Source organism: Microtus oregoni, unplaced genomic scaffold (assembly GCF_018167655.1).
Source record: "Microtus oregoni isolate MIOR12 unplaced genomic scaffold, Mior012 000015F_ref0000493, whole genome shotgun sequence".
NCBI classification, from domain to species: Eukaryota; Metazoa; Chordata; class Mammalia; order Rodentia; family Cricetidae; genus Microtus; species Microtus oregoni.
Window position 1 is genome coordinate 30,286,308 of NW_024543074.1, and position 16,194 is coordinate 30,302,501.

The 16,194-nt window shown below is 50.3% G+C and overlaps 1 protein-coding gene across 1 annotated transcript in view; it reads left to right on the forward strand.

Annotated features, from left to right (window-relative positions):
• Positions 1–16,194, forward strand: part of Ntn1 (netrin 1) — a 181,068-nt gene that overhangs the window by 155,451 nt on the left and 9,423 nt on the right. Inside the window, exon 6 of the mRNA XM_041664620.1 lies at positions 10,155–10,229. Coding sequence (XP_041520554.1) covers positions 10,155–10,229 — 75 coding nt within the window. The remainder of the gene's footprint in view (positions 1–10,154; positions 10,230–16,194) is intronic.

Genomic DNA, 16,194 nt, shown 5'->3' on the forward strand with positions numbered 1-16,194 from the left:
ATCCTGCCTAGATCCTGCAGTGTGTTGCTATCACCATCATTGCTACTACCCCAGTTCACTGATGGAGACATAGAGGCTCAGGATAGTCAAGGGCCACGGAGCAGAAGACACACTTGTAGGATCCATTTTTACTGACAAGAATGGTTTTTGTTAGCGCCCCCCACTCAGTTTCTTCCACTTAGAGCCGAGGTCTCCATAGTGAGCTGCTGGCAGGGCGAGCCATGTGGACAAACATGGAAGAGAAGGCCTTATTGTTAGGAACATAGGCTTTCGAAGAAAGGGAGCTTACATACTGGGGAGACTGTGGCAGATTTCTGGGAGCCCTTGTGTGACATGGTTACATTGCGTGACTTTCTGTCTACCTCACCAGGATGACCTTCCTGTCTCTGTGGGTCTCCACTTCTCCACTTGCCTCCTGACCTTCTCAACTAGTGTGCCCAGTTCACAGACTTCATTTTCTGGGTTTCGTTCTTTCATTGACACTCACAGTGAAACTCATGTGACTGGCCTGCCCCCCCCACCCCCGTGTCATTGTGCCAACTGCTGTTCTGTTTGCCTCATGATATACCTAGAACCAGAGTCAGCCGTGTAGGGAGGGCTTAGGAGAACTTCCCAAGCGAATGGTAAAATCATAGAAACAGTGTGGCTGTGTCAGAGGAGAGTGGCCTCAGGATTGGGACATTCAGTGCCAGGCATGCTTTAACCACTTGGCATGAGTGTGTGTGCACGCCTACCTTTGCTGGTTTCCTGGGCAGAAGTGCCTTCTTCCCTTGGCTAAGGCGTGCTTCTTTGAAATTTGAAATTGAAATATTTACATCTCTTCACTGCTTTCAAATTAACTCTCTTCTCTCTCTCTCCCCCTCTTTCTCTCTCTCTTTCTTTCTTTCTCTCTGTGTGTATTGTCTGTCTGTCTGTCTGTCTTTTTTTCTTTTTGTTTTTTGAGATAGGGTTTTACTGTACAACAGTCCTGACTGTCCTGGAACTAGCTCTGTTGACCATGCTGGTCTTGAACTCACAGAGATCCAGCTGCCTCTGCTTGCCAAGTGCTGGAATTAAAGGAGTGCACCACCACCGCCCAGCTTGGGTTTACTTTCTTGTGATTCACCTTTTCATCTCCTTGAAGTTTTGCCAGTCTCATTTTTATTGAGTCACAACAGTTTTTTGTGGGTTAAGGACCAAATCATTTGCTTTCTTTGTTTCAACATTTTGGGTCGTTTTCCTTTTAATTATTACATATTTTGTGCATATGTGTCTGTCTGTTTATCTGTCCATGTGTGTGTGCTGGTGCATACACCTGTGGAGGTCAGAGGACAACATACCAAAATTGGTTCTTTCCTTCTACTATGTGGGCACCAGGGATTGAACTCAGGTCACTGGGCTTGGCAGGAGGCACTATTTACCTTCTGAGCATCTTGTGGGCTTCCTCCCACTTGATTGTCACAGAGGTTGCAAAGCACAGTATCCTCAGCTCCTATGTCAGTCTGTTGCTAGAAGTGGCTTCATTTCAGGAGCCCCATGGCTCAAGGTTAAGTGGACATGTTTTTGTTAAGGGCAGAGGGACTTAGGGGAGATGAACCAGTGGGTGAGCCCAGCAGCACAGTAGAGAGATAGTTGCATGGTGGTTCAGGGCGCAGATCTTTTGGAGGAGTGGCTCATTGCTCTGACAAGTGCTTGTTGGTGAGAGGGTTGGAAAGATGGTCTTGCCTGACAGAGAGGAAATCACCTACAGTGACCAGGAGCAAGAATTGGAGTGCTTTCCCCATCGCCCCATGATAGCTGTTGCGAGCTCCCTGGATTACCCTGGGCACCCGAATGCTGACATTGAAGTTGGAATTGTTGGCCTGGGCAGAGTTCATGCTGCCTACAGTTGCAGGTCAGGCAAACTGGCTCCTCTTGTCTTTTATCACCTGCTGGGGAAAATGACCTGACCCAAACAGATAGATGCCCTTGTCTCCTTAAGCTATTTCCTCCAGTCAGAGGGAACCAAGAACCCTTACCCAGCACCCAGCCATTGGGGCCAAAGCTCACCCAGTTCCCTAGGTTTTTTTATCCCATGGTGGACCACACTGACTATGTTCCTCACTTACCCTAGCCAGCCCAGAACTTCCCAATGGCAACAGGAGCAGGGGCAGAGGTATGGCTGGAGAGTGGACCAGGGCTACGAGAGGGAGACCTTTGCCAGCTCCCCGCCCTGCTCTGAGGGGAGGTGCCAGCTGCGGTGCCACAGGCCGCCAGGCTCTGCTTGCCATATGCTTGGAGATGCGCCTGGAGCAGCGAGCAGGCTGGCCCAGCAGGGTTTTGGCACCTGGGCACAGGAGGCAGAGCAGAGGGGGGCAGCTACCCAAGGTGCAGCAGAGGCCTGAAGGGGCTTGGCCTGCGGGGCACCTCTTGGCTCTTGCCTGAGGGTTGGTCAGGAGAACAGTTGGGAGGATGAAAAGGAGGTAGGCTGCTCCCAAGAGGGGCTGGGATGCCAGCCAGCCGAGATGAGCCTTTGCAGGCTGGGCAGATGGCCCCTTCTGGGTCCCAGCAGCCCTCCCCCGGACGGATAATGTCCAAGTGGAGACCAGGTGGCACCAGGGGCCAACCCTGGCAGCCCTTGTCTGTGGTGGGGGAGGAGAACCTGGTGGAAGGAGCGTCTTGGAGCAGGTGCCCCTAAAGATCTGCCAGTGTTTACCTGGCTAGTCGCTCAGCCGGAGATCTCTAGGGTCAGGAGTGCGATGGCGGGTGCTCAGACCACTAAGTAGAGTGGGTAGGTTTCTAGAAAGGAGGCTGATGACCATGGGTCGGTAGGATCTGCCCTGTCTGGTCCCAGGTCTTTTGTATGAAGGTTGAGACACGAAACTGTGGTGTTGCTTGTTTCTTCACATCGTGAAATGATCAGTTTCAGGGCTGCTAATGCAGTCTCTCATTTAAGAGTGGTCCATCCTTTTCTGTTTCTTAATAAACCAAGCAGCGTGAAATGGCCGCATCATCGCAGGCTCCTAACCTGGCTCATTCTAGACATGTCTGTTCACTTTGGTCATTTCAGTTCTCCTGAAAGTGTGCCTTTCCTTCAGATTCCAGGACTTTCGCCTGGAGTCGTTGTACAATAGCCTTCTAATTCACAACATGTCTTTAGGTCATGGCTCTCTCATTCTTCTCAGCCTGTCTGTTTTCTTTCTTTTATTCATAATTAGACATGACAATGTTTTGTCTGGCCTTTATTTTAAAAAAAAGTTTGTTTGGAGGCATTTCAGAGAGTCAAGCTTTGGGTGTATTTGTAATTTTAAGCCCCCCCCCCCATTCTCCTTATTTCTGCTTCTGCTGTTATTAATTCATCCTCTCTCTGAGTTTTGTTTTACTCTTTTTTTTTTTAAAAAGAGTTTCTAGGGCTGAGTCTGGTTTGCTTATTTTGATCCTTTCTTCCGTCATAACAAGTATTATTAGTTACACTGTGGTCAGGAGGTGTGGCCTGTACAATTTCAGTTTCTTAGAATTAATTTAGCATTTTCTACTTACGTGTGTGTGTCTGTCTGTCTGCCTGTGTGTGTGTGTGTGTGTCTCTCTGCTTAATATATTTCAGTGAAATCTTATTGCGCATATAAAATAATCAAAACACCGTTACACTTGTTTATCGTGTGTATCTGTGTGGCTAGAGGTGTGTCATGATGCAGATGTGGAGGTTGGGGACAACTTGGAGTTGGTTTTCTTCCACTTTCTGGGCTCTGGGGATTGAGCTCAGGTTGTCAGGCTTGGCTGCGATCTTCTTTACCCCAGAACCATCTTGCTGGCCTCATAAAATGATTTTACTGGTGACCTTTTGTTGTGCATTTTGAGTGAGCATTCTTGCTTTGGATTGTGCCCTTTCTGATACGAACATTTCTACTTCTTGGCTCATTTTTTGTCTGTTTGCATTTGCTGATGTGCAGAACCTTTGTCCCCATTTAAATTATCTTTTAAGATTTCCCCTGTATCCTTGCGTACAGGTCACCTTTCTTGTCAGGATTACAAAGTGCCTGATGAAACAACTTGAAAACAGGAAGGATTTATTTTAGGACCTCAGTGGGGGTCATCAAGGTGAGGCAGGGAGTATCCAGGATGGAAGCGCAGGAGAGGGAAGGGACTGCTCTCTGACTTTTGTCGTCTCTGAGCCTCTGGCTGCTGGATGTGTTGGGTCTCCTCCCCTTGGCAGCTTCTCTGGAAACACTGGCATGGGGGAGGGGGAGCAGTGACTCTGTGGGTGTCTCCGAGTGTGTGCCACTTGAGTGCAGTGCCTGTGGAGGCCAGAAGGGGGTATCCGATCTTCTGGAGTGGGATTAACGGGTAGTTGTGAGCTGTCAATGTAGGTACTGAGAACTTAACCCCTGTTAAGTGTCCTTAACTTCTCAAGCTCACAAGCCAGCTCCCACCTAGGTGATTCTAAATGCAGTTACATTGACAACGAAGGGTAACTGTCAACACCTTCTTAAGCAGGAGTTGAGAATGTGGAATCAGGTTTTGAAAAGGAGTGGTATATCCTTCACTTTCATCATTTTATGTCAAATAGTTGATTTTTGTGTTTTTTTTTTTAATTTGTTTATTTTATTTCATGTGCATTGATACTTTGCCTGCGTGTATGTCTGTGTGAAGGTGTCAGGTCCCCTAGAACTGAGGTTACAGAGAGTTGTGAGCTGCCATATGGGTGCTGGGAATTGAACTTGGGGCTTCTGGAAGAGCAGGCAGTGCTCTTAACCCCTGAACACTCTCTAGCCAACCCCTCTTGCCCACTCCTCTTTTATGATCTTATTGTATAAAAATGCCTTCTTATACTTTCTATTTTCTCTGGCTTATCTTTTGACATAATTTTATTTGTAATTTATTTCTTGAGTTCTCTGGCATTTTGTGGTATTTCAAAAGAAGTATCTTATTTGGTAGAGTCAAGCATAAAATAACATCTTTGACATTTTTATTTAAGCAGTTTGATTCCCTGCCTTATTCTACTGGTTTTTGCTAATATGATCTAAAGTTACACCTAAATTCTTTTTTTCCTTTTTTTAAATTTATTTATTTATTAAAGATTTCTGTCTCTTCCCCGCCGCCGCCTCCCATTTCCCTCCCCCTCCCCCAATCAAGTCCCCCTCCCTCGTCAGCCCAAAGAGCAATCAGGGTTCCCTGCCCTGTGGGAAGTCCAAGGACCACCCACCTCCATCCAGGTCTAGTAAGGTGAGCATCCAAACTGCCTAGGCTCTTACAAAGCCAGTACGTGCAGTAGGATCAAAAACCCATTGCCATTGTTCTTGAGTTCTCAGTAGTCCTCATTGTCTGCTATGTTCAGCGAGTCCGGTTTTATCCCAGGCTTTTTCAGACCCAGGCCAGCTGGCCTCGGTGAGTTCCCGATAGAACATCCCCATTGTCTCAGTGTGTGGGTGCACCCCTCGCGGTCCTGAGTTCCTTGGTCATGCTCTCTCTCCTTCTGCTCCTGATGTGGACCTTGAGATTTCTGTCCGGTGCTCCAGTGTGGGTCTCTGTCTCTGTCTCCTTTCATCGCCTGATGAAGGTTAATATTCAGGAGGATGCCTATGTTTTTCTTTGGGTTCTCCTTCTTATTTAGTTTCTCTAGGATCACGAATTATAGGCTCGATGTCCTTTATTTATGGCTAGAAACCAAATATGAGTGAGTACATCCCATGTTCCTCTTTTTGGGTCTGGCTTACCTCACTCAGGATAGTGTTTTCTATTTCCATCCATTTGCATGCAAAATTCAAGAAGTCCTTATTTTTTACTGCTGAGTAGTACTCTACTATGTATATATTCCATACTTTCTTCATCCATTCTTCCATTGAAGGGCATCTAGGTTGTTTCCAGGTTCTGGCTATTACAAACAATGGTGCTATGAACATAGTTGCACCTAAATTCTTATAATCAGATATTCTTAATGTTCTTTTGTAAGCATTTTAACAGTTTTGATATTTGCTTAAGTTTTAGAACCAAATTTGAAATTTTTTGTTTATTGACTTCAGGGACATGTTGTGTTTATAGCACAACTTTCCCTTATCAAAGTCCTCAATTTTTTTATTTACCTCATAGGTGGTTGGAAGGCAAATATTGAGTTATTTTCTGAGCTCTACATACTTAAGATTGTGTGTGTGACTGTGACTCTTGTGTATGGAAAGACTGTCTAGCTAGGTATAAAATTCTTGTGTTGAAAGTTTCTTCCCTGAAGACATTGTAATCATTCCTCAGTAATCATCTACCCATTTCTTGTTATTGCTCTTTTTCTATCTATATGTATGTTTTTCTTACTGTAGCATTTTTCATGTATTTCAAAGATATATCTGGGCCTTGACCTGTTTTCCTTGATTTTGAAATAAAATGCATTGAACCCTTCCTTCTGCACATGTGGTTCTGTCCTGGACTCAGAAGTCCTACCCCTACTACTCAGAAGTCTGATTTCCATTTTTCTTGGGCCTTGGCTGAAGTCCAGGCATGTGTCAGCTCTCCCCTCCCTTGGATGCCCTTATTCTCGCTAGTCTTCCCATCTTAGCCTTTTCCTCTGCATAGCGAGAGTTTCTGCAGGGTGTGTTCTCTCTGCCGAATCCTTTTCCACAGTTTTGCTCTCCCTGCTGCTGCAGAAGTGAATTGTAATTGTGCTGCTGGGTTTCTGAATTACTTTAGTTTCTATTTTCCCAACTCTTATGTACCCTGGGGCTTTGGAGTTCAGCACCATTTCCTCCCCAGTTTCATAGAAAAGCTCTATCTTTTTAGATGTTTTTGAGCCTGTTATGTCCATTGTAAGTGATTGCTTCTGAGCTTCTGGAGAGGTTAGTAGATGTGAGGGTTTATGGCTGTCACATATTTATGGCTTGGCCCTTTGCAGAGCCCCATGTCAGACAGGTGGAGCTCTGTCCCCTTGCTACCTGGCTCTGTGGGGCTGGCATCTGCTCCTGTCACCATGTCCTTCCGATTCTCCGCATCCATGATTTAGATAAAATACAAGTTCAGAGAGTCAGTACAGATGGCTTGCAGTCCTACCTTCCTTACCCCTGCCCTGCCCATGCTTCCTATTTATTTTCTGCTCATTGTCTTGCTGTCATCTCCTCTTCCTCCTCTTCTTCTTCCTCCTCCTTCTCTTCCTCCTCCTCCTCTTCTGTGATCTTTCTTTCCATCAGACAAAGAACTGTTTCTGCAGGTAAAACCCGGATTGACTTTGCCTCATCCACCACCATCTGCCTTTAATTAATTGAGATTGCTCCCAGATTCAGGCATTGGGTCATCTATCAGTTCCATTCCTGGCGTTAGTGTGAATTTTCATCTTTTCACTGTCTTTATAGCTGTCTCGGAACAGAACAAGGAGAGGCCCTGTGAGTGGCTGCCAAGCAGATACCATGTTGTTGCAAGAATCAGAGCAGGGCTTTCAGCTGGTATTTGTCTCTAGTTGTGTGTGATGATAATGAGGGAAGCCAGCACGAGGCCATTTTCCTTACCCAAGGACCACTTGTCCAGCAACCGCAGTGATCTGAACCTAACGTGGAGTGCACAGCTCTTATGTATCCGTATTCTGAAGGTTCTTCGGTTTCTCCAGAGGAAACTGCTTCAGCCCATCCCTCCCAGCCTCTAACAGGGTGGTGTGTTTGCCTAGCTCAGTATTGAATTGGAACGTGAAAGAAAAAGGGAGATTTTGCAGAGGAGAATGGCATCTCTCTCTCTGAGTTTGAGTTAACCACCTGTCTGACCTTTCCTCTGCTGAGCCAGGCACTGGGTGCAACACCATCTCTCGTATTCTGGACCCACCAGGGAGCACTCAAAATTCAGACATGCAGGCTGCTGCTTCGGTGAAGGAACTCAGAGCCTGCTGTGGACAGATCTCAGCCTGAGTGGTGGTTGAAACCCCAGGGTATCCTACTTCAGGGCTGGCCCGGGCGACAAGGGGTTAGGCTCACAGGCTGCCTCAGGGAGGCTTTCGGAACCTTAGATTCTCTTTTGTTCAGTGGACTGGTCTACAGGTAGAGAATTCATCAAGCCACAAGGCTTCCTGAGAGCTGGCCGTGCCACCAGGGTGTGTGCAGCCTTTGAGAAATACCAAGATGGCTGGGCCCTGGTATGCAAGTTCTGAAGCACTGAAGTCATTACACAGTGGTGACTGCTGCCCATTCTTGGATAATATCTGTCCTGGGTGTACATTTAGCTCTAGAACTTTGGCTATTCCCAGGGTATGGGCAGTGATGCTGAAGGTTTGGGGGTAGTTTGGTCCTAGGACTTGAATGTTTTTCCTTTTACTCTGTAGGATGGGACTCCCCTTGGGCAGGCCCAAGCTCAGCTTTTCCACTATTTTAAGTTGGGCACCATATCTCCCTCTTACAATAGTACCCTTTCCACCTGGGTTGTTGCATGGGTAATACTTGGTGAGCCTGGGTGGAGGACTCGGGGCAGTGTGACTTCTTCATTATTGGAAATGAAAGCACTCTGTTGGGCCAACAACTTCATGAAACATTACACAACACTTCCAAGTGGACTCTAAGCAGACCCTGCAGGGATATCGTTTGGCTCCACCTGCATCTCAGTTTGCCTCCCTAGGTGTGTAGAGCACAGCGCAGGAGACTGACCAAGCCTACTCGCAAACACCGGAATGCATGCACAACCTGGTTTCCAAATCTGTTCACAAGCACCGGAACGTGTGCACAACTTGGGTTCATCCATGGAGTGGCTGCTGCCCGTGTGACGGCACAGGCACTCAACACAGATGCTCCCGGCAAGGAAGGGCAGCCGTGATGAATGATGCTGTAGTAGACGTCTGTCTGGGGGCTGCATCCTTTCCTGCCTTCTTTGTGCATTGCCACTCAGAATGAACTCCATACTCTCTGGAGAGCCTGGCCCTTGCAGTCAGCAGCCCAGCTGGCAGAAGAGCTTGACACTGTAGTCTCTTCTGTCCCTGGGCAGGGCCATCCTGAGGTGGGGCCAGAAGGATAAACCACAGGGCAAGGAGGAATAAGACATGATTTTCTTCCCTTTCTTGAAACTGGCTGCTGAATTTGAGCCCCAAGAGGCTGGCCCCCAATTGTGGAATTTGGGCCACGGCTCCTGATGGTGGATAGTCACACTGGTTAAGGGAGGCGTTGGTCAGGGCATCTGGTGTCTGGAGAGAAGAGCTACTTGCTGGGGGCTGCAGACAGGTTCTGGAGAGGTGGCCACTGAATGTGCCCTGCAGATCATAGCCACAGGCTGGGAGCAGACAGAGGTGTAGTGCACCTGTCCTCCCATTCTGCATCCCTACGTGCATCTCCCATGTTGACCTTGGTAGGTAGCGTACCTAACTCTGAGCCTCAGTTTTCTTACCTGCCCAATGGGAACAGCATGGTTAGCTGAGAGACCAACTATAAGACTTTTGGGGAGATTCAGCACATATAGCGTTGCCATCATGGCAAGTGGCTGGCAGTTTCCTGCTGGGCTATCATACAGACCTCATGAAGAGATTGTTACATCATCTAATAAGTGGAAGTCACTGGCGGGAGAGAACAAGGTTAGGCTACATTCGAGGGTGGGGTCGACAGAGCTACTTCAGGAGATGGAAACTACTGAACAAAAGCATCTCCTGTCTGCCTGGCTCTCTTAGAGCCTAGAACCCCCAAAGCTGTGGCCTGCAGGTATGGCCAGCAGCCAGTGGCCGGCAGGCCTGCCTCTCAGCAGTGGGGCCCATTAGGGCTAAACTCTTTTCGTGGGCATTTTCCTTGCACACTTCACTGGAGTGGACACCAAAGGGGTTTTCAAATGTTTCATGGACTGCTAATTTCCCCTGTGACCTCTTTTGTTGGGGCCTAACCCCAGCCAGAGGCTTCGTGCCATGAAAGCCAGCGCCTGACACAGACCCCAGCAGCAGGGCGACAATGAGGCCTCTATCTGCTTTAATCAAGCTCTGGTTGAATCTTAAGGCAGAAGGAATTGGGGTGGCACTTGGAAACCCTGGGTGGCATGATACAGTGGTCCCAAAGGCTCTCGTGGAGGCTGAAATATTTCACCAGGCTGAGGGGAGAGAGGTGGCTTTTGTCCCAATGGTCTCTTTAGAAAGCCAGCCTGTCTTGAATGGCCACCCGCTTGGCCTGGCCCATGGATACCACTGGGTATCTAGGGAGGTGGCCCACTCGGCCACCAGCCCATTCTTTAGTGGCCTAATGAGTTTCTGTCTGTGTCCTCCCCTGCAGACTGTGACTCCTACTGCAAGGCCTCCAAAGGGAAGCTGAAGATGAACATGAAGAAATACTGCAGGAAGGACTATGGTGAGTGTGTGTGTGTGTGGGGGGGTGGCTTGTCGGTGACTTGTGTCACAGAGTCCCTGGGGTCCGTGAAATCTCATGCCCAAGAATGCCTTGTCTCTTCCCAATCGCTCTGCACAGGGGCATCCAGACCAGTAGGGGACACGGAGGCTGGGATTCCTAGTCTGGACTCTGTTAAACTCTGCTCCAGAGGGCTGTGTGGCTGCAGCCCACACGTTTGCTCTCTGGTCTTCTGTGTCCTCACTCATACCCCACCCTTTGTCTCAGTCTCCTGCTTGAACGAGGTTCTCCAGCACTGGAGTGGGTGAGAGCCATGGACTGTTTAGGGGTACCCCCGGGGCGTGGCAAGATAAAGAAGAGTCTGCACTGTAAGCTATGCCCCCCCCCCCAGGACCCTGAGCAGTTCCCGAGGCTTTCAGAGGGAACCCATGCCACATGGGGGCCCACACTGGACCAACTGCTTGAGCCAGACTTGTGGTTTTCTCCTTAATCAGGCTAGTAGCCAGGGCTTCTCAGCATATAGAAATTCATGATTAGATACAAGGGAATTTTGAGAACTTCTGAAACCTCATTTTACTGTGAGCATCTACACACACACCCCTCACACTGAAGACAGAGAGGACCTCAAGAAGCCAGACAGCCCCACTTGTCACTGGCCATGTGACCTTCCCCAGAACCAAGCAAGAATATACAGGTTTTAGGTGTTGACTCACAAATTGTCAGGCTGTGGGCATCCAGGTTCAAACCCTACCTTCCACCGGAGGTCCATGGCCAACTTCCCAAAGAACAGACCCCTTAAAGAATGGGCACCCCAGAGCACTGCAGAGCTTCCAGCTCCCACTGCGGAACAAACCTGGGTTACTGCGAGCTCACTACCCTTGAGAAATACAGGAAACATTGCCTCCTTCAAGCTGAGGTGGCAGCTACAGGAAGATCTGACTTCTCAGGTTCAGCCCCCATCTCTGCCAGAGACTGAGAGAGGTAGGCCCCCAAATGTCGTTCCCTGTCCCTCCCCCAGCCTGTGGGCTGAGAACCTGCGGCTTCTGTACTCTCCCAGGCTTGGCCTTGAGGCCTGATGGCTGCTCCTGGCAAAGTAGAAGGTGGGGTGTAGTCAGGAATGCAAGGGCTAACTTACCGCTCCCACCCCATCCCCAGCACTGGGCCAGGAATGGGAGCCAGCAGGCCTGCCTGAGGAGGAGTGGGTGGGGTTCAGTGTGGAGCTCTCTGGGGAGGGTACTGAATGGGTAAAAAGGGTTGATCCACAGTGTCAGTTCTGTTCTTTAGATGGGAAGGGGAAACTCGACAGTTACTGACGAAGATGCCATGATCTACCTGATTCTTAGTCTGGTTTTGCTCTCCTCCAGGGTCACCCTGGCCTCTGATAGTGTTTTCATCTACACCAGGTTAACAGTGACTTTTCTTCACAGATTTAAGGCTGGGGCTTCCCTGACTGCGCTCGCTTGCAGTGGGTGTTCCTGTAGTTAGCAGGAGGCATTCTTCTTGGGTAGGGAAGGGCTGGGTATGGCTTCTGGGCCCCACATTGGCCTCTCTCTTCGGGTACACCTTTTCAGGGATGACAAGGCCCGAGCGTGCCTTGCCCCTAGTGTCACTGCCTGACTCTGCTTTCTCTCCTCCAGCAGCCTTGGGAGGGCCCGAGTTAGTCCATTTTCTGTTTCCCTAACAAAACATCTGAGGTATATTTTTGGCTCATGGTTTCTGATGTCCAAGAGCATGTATGGTACCTGCATCCACTCAGCTTCTAGTGAGGGCCTTGTACTGTGTCAACCCGGGTAGAATGTGCCATGGAAAAGATGAGGGGGACACAGGGAGCCAGGTATCTTGCATAACCTGCTCTCAAGGTCCTAACTACCTTTCATAGGACCTTCATGAGCATGAAGCCCTTTGGCCCCAGAATACCTCCAGAGACCCTACCACCTCTCAGCAGCCCTCTTGTGCTGGGGACGTTATGATCCATAAATCTGGCAAAGACATACCATGTTCTAAGGACCACTGTGGTTTTTAGTTTCAAGGCTCCCTTATGCAATAATGTCATTTGAAGTAAGGGTGGTCTCCTCAGTATGGCTCAGAAGAGCTAGGCACTATGGGATATGTAGTGCCTCGTGGGTGAGAAGGGAGTAAATGGTAGACCACAGGGGCTGGGTAGGGTGGTAGGCAGGTACATGGCAGTGAGTACCGCAGGGGGTTGCCCAGCAGTGTGAAATTTACTCTTAGATGGAGAAATGCCTCTCACTGGGCTCTGTTGGGCGGTGGAGACTCTTCTATGTGTCCTTGGTTGGAACCATATAGCCTGAGTTAAGTGTGTTGAGATAGCCCTCCTGCACTTGGAAGATGTGGCTAGCCCAGGGAGAAGTTGGACAGGAAAGAAGCTGCCTAAATACAGAGGAGGTGAGACCAGGTGAAGAGAAGAGCTGGCTCGGAGGCTGCCTTATCCCTCTTGCTTGCTGACTGACACTCCAGCAGGGGGCCAATTAGGAAACACATTTCCTTCCCATCTAGGGCACTTGGATGTTCCAGAAGCTGCTAATTAGAACCTGGGTTTTGCCACCCCTGCTGAGAGAAGAGCCCCTTTCTCCTCCAACCCCACCAAGTGAGGCTTGACCCGGGGCAGCTGGAGAACTCTGATTCAGGCTCCGCTAATGCTGGATGGTAGCAGTGGACAGAAACCTATAGCCCAAGGAGGCCTATGGGAAGAGACTGGCTGGGCAACCCAAGGTGTGCCAGACCGAGCGTGGGTGGGTAGATACTAGGCAAGGCAAGAAAAAAACGGGGATCAGGGAGAGCCTCATGACCGGGCCTCAGCAAGTTGCTGGCTCCTATCTAGAGAGACCCCCGCCCCCCGGGTGGGAAAGATGGGTCAATCCTTTCCTGTCTGTAAGCTTCACCAGTCTGGGCTTCCGTTTGATATCGAGGAGATATGATATCAAAGTGCCAGCACCATGTCTAAGGGGGTTATTAGTAGCCAATGGAGAGCAGGTCATCCATCACCTGTCCCCACCTCTGCTGAGGCACCTCAGTCCTCTGTTGCCCTCTAGGGGAATCCAGCTTACCTTACAGATGTTCGAAAGCCAGGGCCAAGACAAGTGTGAACCCCTACCACGAAGACGGCTTTTATTCTTCACCCTTCTTTTGTGGGATGGTCTGTGAGAGTGCACCGTGTGTGTACACGTGCTTCCCCTCCCCACCACGACTGCCATCCTCCCACCCCCCACCAGCCCAGACATAGAGGGAGCAAATCTGCCTGGAGCTGTCCTACCCCGAGACTCCTTCCCTTGGAGTCCCATTGCTCTAGAGGCCTCTATCCCTGAGGTCAAGGGCTGGGGCCCTCCACTTCGTGGGTGTCTCCTTTCCCGAGTTCCCCTGCTTCTTGAGGAAAGGCTCCTCTGACATTTGTCATGCCTTTGTACAGTGTCTGCCACTGCATTGAGCTGCTTCTCGCAGACACCACACGCATGTGGTGGTCCGGCCACAGGGACCTAGGGAGTCCAGGCACTTCAGCCCATTCCCACCTTCAATCAACATCTTCCTGCTGCACACATCCACAGAGAGCTCTCGGCCCTGTGCTGCGTACTGCACTCACAGATCTGCATGGCTCACAGGTTGCCCTCAGCGAGTATACATTTGGAAGAGAGCCCTAGAAGAAGCCTGAGTGGGGCTGTCCAGGGCCTGGCTTGGCCTTACGAGGGAGGGAGTCTGAGTGGCCTGGACCCACCAAGCAGGAATCCCTAGTAGCAGGAGTCCATGCACAGAAGCTGGTGTAAGCGGATAGAGAGATCAGAATTGGCCTGCTGGGTGAGCAGAAACCACTGTGACCCCACTGAGGGTGACGCCTGTCCCCCAGCAGCTGCCCAGGGAGCCTAAGTGTCCTCTTCCTTGTCCCTGGGATGCACATGGGCTCCTCTTGTGAAAGGTGAGATCATCTCCCTCTTGCCAATTCTTGGAAAAGTGCTTCATTCCCAGAAATGTTTATTAGTCACCCCCTTGTTGAAAGACGTTTTGGCACCACCAGATGGAAAACTCAAGATGCTTTCACACGAGCCTCAAGGGTTCCACCTGACAGCCTGGGCTGGTGCTTTCAGAGGATGCAGCTTGAGGGGAAGTGCTGTGGGCAGGCGTCTTGGCCTGCGTGGCCTGAGCACCGAGGGAGAGCTCTGGTGTATCTCAGTATACATTTGTGCCTTGGGAGCTCTGGAGTCGGTGAACTAGGGTGAGGATAGCGGACCCAGGGCTGGGCTCCCCTGATGGCCCTTGGGAACACCTGCTAGCCCTGCCTCACCCTTACCTGGTGTTCACCAGCCATGAGGAAGCGAGGAGTTCTTAGTACTCTGGTTCACCAAGACCCAGCAAGGGAAAATAGCAAGCCCAGTATTGGGTGCTCTGGAATCCCCTGAGCAATCTTCTTCCCCACGCTGGTGATTTAGCCTTCGGCAGCCTAGAAGAGACATAACCACCCTTAGAGGGCTCGCAAATTCATATCCTAGTGGAACACTGAGTCTCAGCTCCAGATCAGGCTTGGAGGGAAAGCCACAAGACATCTTGATGGGCAAGGAAGAAGGTGGTTCCCATAGCAGGGAGCCCCTGAGCTGGCATGCAGAGATGACAACGTAGTGAGGGGCAGCAGTGATGGTGGTGGTGGAGATGGATTTCTGGGGGTGAGCAGGGAAGGAGGCAGATGTGGAAGTGAGTGGATTAGGAGTGCTGGAATGGATCAGATGCTTGTTTGTGGTGACGGGACAGTCATGGTGGAAGTTCTGCTTCGAACAACAGGGCCCAGTGCTAGCTCTTGTCTCTTGTCTCAGACTGGGAATAAGGGAGTGGGGTCTCCTAGCTGTGGACATGGAGTTTTGCTACCTCGTGAGTATTGTCTCTTCTCAGTGACCCTGGGATCAAGTGTTTCTCAGCAGCCCCAGTTCCTTCAGAGAGCAGATACCTTAGCAGCCATGCCATAGAGGTGAACTTACTGCACCTGCTCCAGCAACACTGGGGATGGACGCGGTATTAGAGTGCCCCAGGGCTGCCTTTTCAAGGCAAGGCTCTGATGTGCACCAGAGGCTGCTGGTAGTGATTTCTGGGAAGAGCCATGTCAACCGGACATCCTCTGAGAGAATGGGGCGCAAACCAGACTGCAGCATGCTCTTTCAGTGGCTTGCTGACCCTCCCTGGGGTCGCTGCCCCCCTGAGGATCCTCCTGTTTCTCCAGCCAGATGTGACCCCCCCTCCTGAAGAGTGCCAACCACATCTGGCTGCCAGATGTGGAGCTGGATCTGCATGAGTCAGGCTGAGGTTGTGGAATGTGGGTGACCACCAGGTTGGGCAGGAAAGGCCAGGCAGCCCCAGTGACAGCCGAACAGCAAAGGTTCTGTGCCCACAAGAAAGTGCCCCCTGGGGAGCAAGGTGGGGGGCTGGTACAAGCAGGGTGACTCTGCAGCCCTTCCCAGCCTTGAGCCTGGCCTGATGCCACTGTTGCTGCAGCCAGTCCAGAAAAAGGAGATGGCTGTTCTGGGTGTGGGCAGCACCAGGCCCTCATCTGCCTGTGTGCTGGTCTGTCTTGTTCTTTTTTGCTCCTTGTGGTCTCCTGTGTTTTCCTAGGAGGGAGACATGGCTCAGGGGGGCTCAGAGAAACCACAGAGGTTATCTGGGAAAGGGTGTCTTTCCCGTTTTACAGAGGCTCAAAGCGGATGGTCTAGCCTGTGAGTCTAGTGAGCCAGAATGGAGCTGGGGTAGGCATCCCAGGGATTGCGTCTCTATTGCAATGACACCCTCATGCCAGACTCTGGCATTCCAGTCTCTGGTCCCAGGCTTTCTTTCCATCAGTCTTCATAGACATACCAGATTCTCCCTACTTGTCTCGAAAGATGTCCCCAAGCAGCCTTCAAGGCTTTGAGAAACATGGCCTGAGGTTCCCACATCTCCCAAGCTCTCACACTTGAGCTGCCCTTGATGAGAGAGC